Below are 11991 nucleotides of genomic sequence, written 5' to 3' on the forward strand. Positions count from 1 at the left end.
AAAGCCCAGCTTCTCAGTATATCTTGTTTTAAAGTCCAGCTCCCCAGTATATTGCTTTAAAGCCCAGCTTCTCAGTATATCTTGTTTTAAAGTCCAGCTTCTTATTATATCTTGTTTTTAAAGCCCAGCTTCTCAGTATTATCTTGTTTTAAAGCCCAGCTTCTCAGTGTTATCTTGTTTTAGCTTCTCAGTATATCTTGTTTTACAGTCCAGCTTCTTATTATATATTGTTTTAAAGCCAAGCTACTTAGTATATCTTGTTTTAAAGCCCAGCTTCTCAGTATATCTTGTTTTACAGTCCAGTTTCTTATTATATCTTGTTTTAAAGTCCAGCTTCCCAGTATATTGCTTTAAAGCCCAGCTTCTCAGTATATCTTGTTTTAACGCCCAGCTTCTCAGTATATCTTGTTTTAAAGCCCAGCTTCTTATTATATCTTGTTTTAAAGTCCAGCTCCCCAGTATATTGCTTTAAAGCCCAGCTTCTCAGTATATCTTGTTTTAAAGTCCAGCTTCTTATTATATCTTGTTTTAAAGCCCAGCTTCTCAGTATTATCTTGTTTTAAAGCCCAGCTTCTCAGTATATCTTGTTTTAAAGTCCAGCTCCCCAGTATATTGCTTTAAAGCCCAGCTTCTCAGTATATCTTGTTTTAAAGTCCAGCTTCTTATTATATCTTGTTTTAAAGCCCAGCTTCTCAGTATTATCTTGTTTTAAAGCCCAGCTTCTCAGTGTTATCTTGTTTTAGCTTCTCAGTATATCTTGTTTTAAAGCCCAGCTTCTTATTATATCTTGTTTTAAAGCCCAGCTTCTTATTATATCTTGTTTTAAAGCCCAGCTTCTCAGTATATCTTGTTTAAAAGCCCAGCTTCTCAGTATATCTTGTTTTAGCTTCTCAGTATATCTTGTTTTAAAGCCCAGCGTCTCAGTATATATTGTTTTAAAGTCCAGCTTCTCAGTGTTATCTTGTTTTAGCTTCTCAGTATATCTTGTTTTAAAGCCCAGCTTCTCAGTATATCTTGTTTTAAAGCCCAGCTTCTTAGTATATATTGTTTTTAAAGCCCAGCTTCTCAGTATATCTTGTTTTAGCTTCTCAGTATATCTTGTTTAAAAGCCCAGCTTCTCAGTATATCTTGTTTTTAAAGCCCAGCTTTTCAGTATATCTTGTTTTAAAGTCCAGCTTCTCAGTGTTATCTTGTTTTAGCTTCTCAGTATATCTTGTTTTAAAGCCCAGCTTCTCAGTATATATTGTTTTAAAGCCCAGCTTCTCAGTATATCATGTTTTAAAGTCCAGCTTCTCAGTATATCATGTTTTAAAGTCCAGCTTCTCAGTATATCTTGTTTTAAAGCCCAGCTTCTCAGTATATCTTGTTTTAAAGCCCAGCTTCTCAGTATATCTTGTTTTAAAGCCCAGCTTCTCAGTATATCTTGTTTTAAAGTCCAGCTTCTCAGTATATCATGTTTTAAAGCCCAGCTTCTCAGTATATCTTGTTTTAAAGCCCAGCTTCTCAGTATATCTTGTTTTAAAGTCCAGCTTCTCAGTATATCTTGTTTTAAAGTCCAGCTTCTCAGTATATCATGTTTTAAAGCCCAGCTTCTCAGTATATCTTGTTTTAAAGCCCAGCTTCTCAGTATATCTTGTTTTAAAGTCCAGCTTCTCAGTATATCTTGTTTTAAAGTCCAGCTTCTCAGTATATCTTGTGTTCTCATTACTTGTCTTGCATCCCGTCTGTCCAGGTTAAACTGTCTGGCTCTCACCTGACCCCACAGTGCTACTCCTTCATCACCTACGTTCAGGTACGTCTCAGCGTGTTCATTTAGGGCTGGGCGATATAGCGATAATTATGGCGATATATTTTAATAATCGATAATACAAATTATATCGATAATTCAATTTGTATTGTGACCTGCAGCAGGGCAGCTTTAAAACCAGAGACAGTGGACAGACTTGTCTTTCTTGCCTGCAACTTAAAGTACCGTACTTTTCGCACTATAAGCCGCACCTGACTATAAGCCGCAGCAGCTAAATTGAATGATGTGTACATATATAAGCCGCACTGGACTATAAGCCGCAGGTGTTTTAATGTTTAATTACCATATGTAATTAGCATTGGGACACAATACTGTCGGACAAATAACAAGAATTAACTCATTTACAAGTTGTATTAAGTTTAGCAAATAAGGGAACAGATAAATAACATTTCAATGCAGTCAAAAAAGCAATATTTAGATTTTTACATTTTCGGGTTTGGTCACGTCGAGTCACATATAAGCCGCACCGTTATATAAGCCACAGGGTCGAAAAATGGGGGGAAAAGCCGCGGCTTATAGTCCGAAAAGTACGGTAATGGCTTTGCTTGTCCAAATGACAATACTGACCAAATTGAGATACATTTTTCTCTTTTCCATTTATTTTGTTTGCTTTCAGTACACAGTAGTGAAAGTCACGAGTCACGGTGCACATGTGCGGTGGTTTGTCCACCAAAAAAGCACCAAAAGATGGAAAAGAAACTAGCAGAGCCAGAACTGTTCAACTCCCCTGGAGCCACAGCCACTTTATTTTTGTATTTTCGCTTTCAAACCAGCTGCAGCCTGAGAACTGGAGTGTGAGGGGATGTAACACTAAAGATGGCGGCAACGACAAAGAATTGCTGCAAAATAAACATACATTTGTTGTTTAAATAATAATTAAAAAAAATATATTTTTTTTTATATTAACACTTTAAGTGCCGAAAACGTGTTTAGGCGTCCTTCCCCGCCATGCTCAAGTTGCCGAGGACGCCGTAACTCGTCTTTAATATCAATATTTCAAAAATCTGTGATCGGAATCATATTTTCCATCCGCAGCCTTCACACACAGTTCTGAGCTCCTCTCAAACCTCTAGCGGTTCAAGAGCGCCATCTGGTGGCCGATCGGCAGAAGCGCCAAACAGGAAGTTATGTGGTTGAAGTGCTGATCGTCCATATTACTTCCGGGCACTCTCTATAGGTCCCGGGACTCGATCTCGACACAATACATAGCGATCCGTTGCCAATAACTCGATAAACAACATGATTTGGACGTATATACTATTATACAACCTGGAAATAGATCGCGTATTTCTACATCCCATAATAGGAATATTTCAGTTCCACGCTCATCGTCCAACGGCGCGAGGAAGATACGGTAAGATTCAGCGTTATTTTTGAACGTGTTCGATATAAACTGCTCTGATGATCATATCACCCACACTAGATGAATGATATAACGCTGCCCACGGAATTATAAACGATCCCCCGCCCATCCGGTCATCATCAGATGATACGTGAAACTTCTAGAAGTACGTCCAATTGAAATTTTTGATCTCGCACAGATTCCTACCAAACTGGATTTCATCATCAATATAATGCATTTGGGGCTATAAATCACGTTCTGGAGAAAGCTGCAGAAAGAGATGAAAACAATATGTGAATGAAAAAGTTTAACGTTGCTACACAATGAACAATACATATAGGACCTTGAATGGGCCCTAATAATGGCAATTTAGCAATAGAATTTAAAAAGTTATAGCCCTGCAAAGAAGGGGAACTTTTCCATAGACAAATAGAGCTGGCAAGGGATGGTATATCATGAATTTAGCCTTAGGCAATCAAAGTGTTAATAACACATTGCGTGCCATGCAGTATGCCCATCTTTACCACCTTCTGCCAGCGCTGTAACCCTATGGAGTGGCTCACCTTCTTTGCAGGGCTATAACTTTTTAATTATTATAGCTATATCGAAATTACTATGGCCCATTCAACATTGGGTATCTATCGTTCAGGATGTGGGAACTTTATATTTTTCTGCATTGTCGTGTTAGTACCGTCGAGAATATAAGTATGTTTTTAGACTGTATAGCAGTCATTCCTAGAACGTGCGCTATAGGCCCTGACGCGTATTATACATTATCGATTGGCGTTTCGTCCCTATACACGCTATATTAAAAATTTCAAATGCATATGATCGCTATACATTATGCTCCATCATGCGTGAAGGAAAGGGGGGGGGGGGGTCGTTTATGATTCCTTGATTGTCAGTAACGGCTTTCTTTAGTAAGACACCATATGTTGATTGGACAGATTGCAATGAAATACATGGACAATCGAGCTGGAAATAACGTTAGGTTCCTCTTATCTGTGCCCGATGAGACTGGAGGAAAAATATTCCAATTATTTGACGTCGATCTGCTAGATCCATTTTCCGTTTGTATGACGCAATAAACGCCGAAAGCATATTGATTCTTGTGTCTCGAAAGCGATCCCATGCACTCGAGTGTGTATATTGATCCACGTTACAAGATATCTCTGGCGGAGCTTTTTCCCCAATGCACAGAGCCCCACTTCCGGTTTAGAGTGGAGTGTAACTCGCCCGAAATCCACCAGGTGGCGGTATTGAGGCGTTGCAATATCAGACAGGGTCCAGCTGGCTCCCGGAGGCTTCCTGGATGAATTATGAATGCCAATAGCGAATAAAAGAAATTACTATCATAAAAACGAGTTTACTCGTTGTTGGCACTCAACGCATGGCGGCCAATAACAAGTATACTCGTTATTGGCAATTAATGTGTTAATAAAAATATCGAACGATATGAAAAATTGTATCGTGATAAAAAATAATTGCCATATCGCCCAGCCCTATGTTCATTACAGCAGAGGCAGTAGCTACATGGATTCTAACTAGAGGTTGTCACAAAGCTCACAATGTCAGCTGTCTTCCAAATCAGATCCAACCTAATGAGCGTTCTGCTCATTTGGAACAGAGGGAAGGTTTTTCTAGAGGAGAATAATGCTCATCTAGAAAAGCCTCAGCTCTCAAATAGGTGAACTTGTAAACGGTTCAATAATAATATATATATATGATGCCTTGTCTCCACTAGCCAGTGTCGGGTCCCTACCAGAGCTCGGTCTGTCGGAGCCCAGCTGGCCTTTCCTCTTGGCGATCAGTTTAGCCGTGCTGTGGCCTGTCTGGTCACCCATGAGGTTGTACTGACGAGAACATGTTTCCCTGTTAGAGTGGAGAGCTGGCTGGAGGAGGAACAGATGACAAGAAGAAGAAGAAGAGGAGGGAGGAGGCCAACGCTGCAGCCTCGGTAAGAACTTTATTCACACCTATCTCAAACCTGCAGCCTCTGTAAGAACTTTATTCACACCTATCTCAACTCTGCAGCCTCGGTAAGAACTTTATTCACACCTATCTCAAACCTGCAGCCTCGGTAAGAACTGTATTCACACCTATCTCAACTCTGCAGCCTGAGTAAGAACTTTATTCATGCCTATCTCAAACCTGCAGCCTCGGTAAGAACTTTATTCACACCTATCTCAACTCTGCAGCCTCTGTAAGAACTGTATTCACACCTATCTCAACTCTGCAGCCTCGGTAAGAACTTTATTCACACCTATCTCAAACCTGCAGCCTCTGTAAGAACTTTATTCACACCTATCTCAACTCTGCAGCCTCGGTAAGAACTTTATTCACACCTATCTCAACTCTGCAGCCTCGGTAAGAACTTTATTCACACCTATCTCAAACCTGCAGCATCGGTAAGAACTGTATTCACACCTATCTCAACTCTACAGCCTGAGTAAGAACTGTATTCACACCTATCTCAAACCTGCAGCCTGAGTAAGAACTGTATTCACACCTATCTCAAACCTGCAGCCTGAGTAAGAACTTTATTCACACCTATCTCAAACTTGCAGCCTGAGTAAGAACTTTATTCACACCTATCTCAAACCTGCAGCCTCTGTAAGAACTTTATTCACACCTATCTCAAATCTGCAGCCTCAGTAAGAACTTTATTCACACCTATCTCAAACCTGCAGCATCAGTAAGAACTTTATTCATACCTATCTCTAACCTGCAGCCTCAGTAAGAACTTTATTCACACCTATCTCAAACCTGCAGCCTGAGTAAGAACTTTATTCACACCTATCTCAAACCTGCAGCCTCATTAAGAATTGTATTCACACCTATCTCAAACCTGCAGCCTCGGTAAGAACTTTATTCACACCTATCTCAAACCTGCAGCCTCATTAAGAACTGTATTCACACCTATCTCAAACCTGCAGCCTCGGTAAGAACTGTATTCACACCTATCTCAAACCTGCAGCCTCGGTAAGAACTGTATTCACACCTATCTCAAACCTGCAGCCTCAGTAAGGACAATGGGCCTCATTCAACAATACTCTCTTATTATTTTTCTTATATTCTTGCTTACCTGTCTGTTAAGAGAACAATAAGAAAAGCCACCGCCACATTCATCAAGCCGTTCTTAACGTCGAAATCTGTGCTTACCCAGGATATTTGCATGATGAATCCCACTCATTCTTAAACTCAAAAGCGCGTTCGCGCTAAATTAATTTGCATACAGACACTCCACCATCTCCTTATAGGGCGAATGTGGCGTGTGTAAAACAGCCGTGGTTCGGCATCTGATCCCTGTCTGATATATTCAACAGGAAGCAATTTGCGACTGATCTCAAAATGACACACACACACACACGTCTCACGACTTGCGACTCAGTGCATGTGTGTGTGTTCCTGTGGGTTGCTCATCGCATGTGTGTGTGTGTGTGTGTGTTAATCTGATGACAAATAAAGACTTATACTTGTACTTATACGTATACGTACTGTATAGTGCGAAATAAATCGTTCCAGCAAAGTAGGCTTTGTCAATACTGAACGACTGGCTGCACGCTTGTCAAGAACCAATCGCGCAGTATACTGATATATATATGCCGCTGATCCTATGCTCTCTCCTTTCAGAGAGAGATGACAGGTGACAGATCCGGTATTTCCAAACCTATATATGGGCAGCCAGCATCTAACTGTTCTAACAGCAATATATAATCAATTTCAGAAGCAGAACGCACGCAATAAGTTATAATAATTATTATTATTCAAAAGTTCTGGGTTTATAAAGTCGTATTTGGGGGTACTGTATTTGGGGGCAATTGACCAATGGTTTGCTTTCAACCCATGAACTCCTTCCTCTCTCACCATTTTATATATATTTTTTTGTTTTATCTACTAAAACTGTATTGTATTATATTGTTTGTTTTGTAAAGTGTCTTTGAGCAAATGTTTCTCATCTGGGTAAGAGTTTCTTATCTGGGTAAGAGTGCTCTCGACCACTCTTAGAATTTGGTATTGCCTGAGAGAAAAGCAACAATAAGAAAACATTGCTGAATCCCAGGTAAGAACAAAATAAGAGGAAATGCTAGTTAAGAACAAAATCTGTTCTTATATCGCTTCATGAGTGAGGCCCATTATTCACACTCCTTAGTTCATGTAAGAGACTATATTGACCCATCTCAAAATAGTAATGAAACCATTGAGGACCTGCATGACGCTTCTGTCTCTATTCATTATTCAATATCTAGAAGTTTTACCCTGAGGGATGATTTACAATAAAGTAGGCTTCTTACATTCTTGACGCTAGATAGAACTCTCAAAATAGCGTTAGCATAAACAAAGAAGGTAGGCCAGCTGTAGTTTACAACTTTGACTACGGTATATAGAATATTAAGTCCCTACCTGAAACCCTGCCCTCTTTTCTTGATTCCCCCCCCAATCACGACTGTTGCTTCCCTCAAGACAAACAAAGTTTCTAGACAGGGAAGCAACAGTTGTGATTGGAGGATCAAGAAAAGAGGGCGGGGTTTGAGAGGTAAATTGATTACAATTAAATGAGGATCACCTGCAATGAAATGTTCTTTGTTTCTCAAAGTGTGTCAGGAAAGAAAATACAAATACTTCATAATATGTTTGACCTTCCCGGACTTATATTTTCAATCTGAAGTCAACTCTTCTTTTCTCTCTCTCTGTCACTCGAGGCCAAACTCTTGCGCGAGACGAAGGCCATTCCTAACCTGATATTCAGCATCGAACAATATGAGAAGTTCCTCATCACTCTCTCCAAGAAGTCCAAGGTATGAGTTGAACCTCTTGAGGTAACGCGTCAACAACACAGGACTCTCAAAGAGCACCTACGGGAGGCTGCAATTCGAAAACTGGCCCCCGTAAATGTCCAACCCCCCCCCCCTCCCTATGCTTGCACCCCCCTCCCCCCACCCACCCCCTCCCAATGTACAGTCTCCTCCCCCTTGTATGTATATCTTTTCTGTTAGGATCGCTGTTTAACAGTACTGTATATTTGCATATATACAGTGTATGTCACAAATGTAACAGTACTATATACCTGTATGTCATAAATATCATGATATATCTGTTTATCTGTATGTTGTGTATGTCATAAATGTCATGAATTGAAAATGGGGGACCCTGATGTAAACAAGACGAAAGTCTTTCTCTGGTCTGCATCCCCTTAACTATTGTGTGTATTGAGCTGTACTGTACTGTACCCATTCTGCAACCTGTTAATAAAGTTTTCAATCAATCACACACAAAGTACACAGCAAAACCTTTATTATCATGATGGCAAAATGGAGACTAGTGTTCCGTCGGCCTCGGCAAAGAACGTCTCGACTTGTGTTTGTGTTTGTCGTGCAGGTGAACCTGATGCAGTACATGAAGCTCAGCACCTCCAGAGATTTCCGTATCAACGCTGCCACCCTGGAGGCGGCTCTGCAGGAGCAGGACAGCCAGCCGGTAAGTTGGTGCTGCCGCCTCCGTACAGAATAACAAGTCCCGCCCCCCGGTCTGCACGGGGACCGCCTTTGTGGCTTCCACATTCACAGACGTGGTTTGGGTTTCAGTCAGTCGCATCACACAGGGTGGCTCAGGAGGTAGAGCGGTCGTCTGGTAGTCAGAAAGTTGCCCGCTCCGATTGCCGCTCCTCCTGGGCAGTGCGTCGAAGTGTCCCTTGAGCATAGAGACACCTAACTGCTCCACGATGAGCAGGTTGGCACCTCGCACCGTCGGTGTGTGAATGTGAGGAACGACGTCGTTAACCACTTTGGATAAAAAGCGCTACATAAATGCACCATTTACCACACAACGTAGTAGGGCTGACCCCTATTAGTCGACTAATCGGTCTAAAGGGGCCGTAGTCGACTGGCCAACCTCTTAGTCGAATATAAAAAAATAAAAATAAAAACATATATATATTTTTTTTGTTTTTATTTTTTATCATTCTTTCCAAAAGAAAAGAGGCCTAGAAGCGTGGCTAACGCTAATGGCACGCATACCAGAGGCTAACTGCCTAAGAAAACAGGCACAGAGGCACTGAAAGAGGATTTCACCCATCTAATGAACACACAAATATCAAATGTATCCATCAGTGGACCAATTGCATGCTTTTGCAGAGGACAATAAGCCTTCAGTCGACTCCTTCAGACATTAAGCACCCCCACAGCCCAAATAGAATGATAAAAAAAAATATATATATATATTATATATATATATTTTTTTTTAGTCGACCAATAGTCGACTAACGGCAGATTTTCCTTAGTCATTTGGTGAATGCGTTTATTATTTATTTATCCAAAGCGCTTTACAACTTATACCTTACATTCATTCACACACCGATGGCAGGGGTGAAACCCTGCTCAATCGGAAGCAGTTAGAGGGGTTAAGTGTCTCGCTCAAGGACACTTCGACACTCTACCGGGAGCAGCCCGGAATAGAACCGGGAACCTTTTCCGATTACCAGACGACCAGCTCTACCTCCTGAGCCACTTGTCGCCCCACATCTCATCCCTACCTGGAGGCATACGCTCTAGAGAGATGAGTAGAACCTCATTTGTCTAAACGGTAGTCAATACTTTCAAATCTGAACGTCTACCATCTGGACATTGATTGTGCGCAATTGTGGTATTTTCCTTGTTGATGATATACGCAACCGAAATAATCTGAACCACAAAACACTGAAAATAAATAAGCTTTTAGTCGAGCATTTTGAAAACTTCATTCTCCCTGGCAGAACTCCATTGCAAAAGGTGTAACAGAGTACCCCTGCCTGCAGCCTGGAAAGCCTAATAGTCCGTTCTCACCCAAAGCAGCCAAGTCTAGCAGTGCGCATAATGCTCCTCTACATCGGAAACTAATTGAATGCAGCCGTGCTGCTAGACTTGGCTGTTTTGGGTGAGAAAACAAACCATAACATTTCCCTTGGACGGACGGACGGGACAGGACGGGGGGTGCTGCTTCCTTGGCTGAGCGGTATAGGCGCTTGGTTCCCCCACGTGGGTTAGAATCCGTTACATTCAGAGAAGTCGGGTTCAGCCGTATATCTCAGTGCCGTTTTGTTTCTCTCTCCTTCAGACAACCACCGCCACCCCCCCAGAGCCAGAGAAGACCCAGGAACCCAAGAAGAAGAGGAGGAAACAGAGTCTCATGACCACCACCACCCCCCCAGAGCCAGAGACGACCCAGGAACCCAAGAAGAAGAAGAGGAGGAAACTGAACGCTCTTCAAACTGCATCCCCTCATCTTCTCTAGATGGGAGACGGTCCCAATTCCCCGAGCGCCCCCTGGTACTTGATCAGCGGTTGGCGCGTGGGTTGGATGGATGGATGGCCTCCTCTGGTGAAGGTGTGGTCCTGCACTGCTCTGCACCAACTCGGCGTTATTATCTCTCCTCAGCCAGAGAGCCTTCAGTGATGTCGACCATCTGGTAGATGTCCAAGGCTTCACCTGTGGAAACGTTTAAAAAGGTTTTGTACATTTAATTTAGAAATGTTATGAAAAGTAGACAAAAACTAGTAGATGAAAACTTCCAAAGCACAACATTTTAATAAGAAAGACAGTGATTAATTAAGTCAGGGTAAATAACTAAGCAGTGATTACTTAAGTAAGGGTAAATAACTACTTAAATAAGGTTAATCACATCACCATTGTTATTCAACTTTTTTTTAACCAGTGATTAATCCTCTGGAAGTTTTCATTGGTCAGGTTTTGCATGTAACGTTATTATTGTTGAGCAGCTTCCCTGAATAATTAAGACATTATTCTAGATCTACTTAATTGTCATTGTATTCCTGTTCATATATTGTTCTGCAATATTAATGCAATGTCTTTATTCAGGGGTGGAAATCAGCCCAGGACATTTTTAGCCCCATCATTAGTTCTATCATTGACTATTGATATTGTATTACATGTTAATTGTAATTGTTTGTAACAACTTGTACAATCTAAGTGATTTATTACTTCCATGTTCTAAGTTATATTCTACAATACTGTAAAGTCAAGCAGTAAATATTATTATTTTTTTATAAAAGCTAAGTTAGATTTTCTTCTACTCTTAAAACTGAATATTAAAAGTTGAAAACCAAGAGCTTGTACTGTCATCAACGGGGGACTAGATTCACCGTTTCACTACCACACTACAGAAGGTTAACCTTTCACGACCACTACAGACGCCTTTCACTACCACACTACAGAAGGTTAACCTTTCACTACCACACTACAGAAGGTTAACCCTTTCACGACCACACTACAGAAGTTTAACATTTCACGACCACACTACAGAAGGTTAACCTTTCACTACCACACTACAGAAGGTTAACCTTTCACTACCACACTACAGAAGGTTAACCTTTCACTACCACACTACAGAAGGTTAACCCTTTCACTACCACACTACAGAAGGTTAACCTTTCACTACCACACTACAGGTTAACCTTTCACTACCACACTACAGAAGGTTAACCTTTCACTACCACACTACAGAAGTTTAACCTTTCACGACCACACTACAGAAGGTTAACCCTTTCACTACCACACTACAGAAGGTTAACCTTTCACTATCACACTACAGAAGTTTAACCTTTCACTACCACACTACAGGTTAACCTTTCACGACCACACTACAGAAGGTTAACCTTTCACTACCACACTACAGAAGGTTAACCTTTCACTACCACACTACAGAAGTTTAACCTTTCACGACCACACTACAGAAGGTTAACCCTTTCACTACCACACTACAGAAGGTTAACCTTTCACTACCACACTACAGAAGGTTAACCCTTTCACGACCACACTACAGAAGTTTAACCTTTCACGACCACAC

At 41.1% G+C, this 11991-nt stretch overlaps 1 protein-coding gene across 1 annotated transcript in view; it reads left to right on the top strand.

The window, feature by feature from the left end:
* fanci (FA complementation group I) overlaps positions 1-11165 on the top strand; it is a 122967-nt gene extending 111802 nt beyond the window's left edge. Inside the window, exons 34-38 of the mRNA XM_084330243.1 lie at positions 1733-1792; positions 5029-5106; positions 7853-7948; positions 8529-8627; positions 10242-11165. Of these exons, the coding sequence (XP_084186369.1) occupies positions 1733-1792; positions 5029-5106; positions 7853-7948; positions 8529-8627; positions 10242-10418 (510 nt within the window). The 3' untranslated portion in view covers positions 10419-11165. The remainder of the gene's footprint in view (positions 1-1732; positions 1793-5028; positions 5107-7852; positions 7949-8528; positions 8628-10241) is intronic.
* The last annotated feature ends 826 nt before the right edge of the window (positions 11166-11991 follow it).

This window comes from Notolepis coatsorum (genome assembly GCF_963971535.1).
Source record: "Notolepis coatsorum genome assembly, chromosome: 15".
NCBI classification, from domain to species: Eukaryota; Metazoa; Chordata; class Actinopteri; order Aulopiformes; family Paralepididae; genus Notolepis; species Notolepis coatsorum.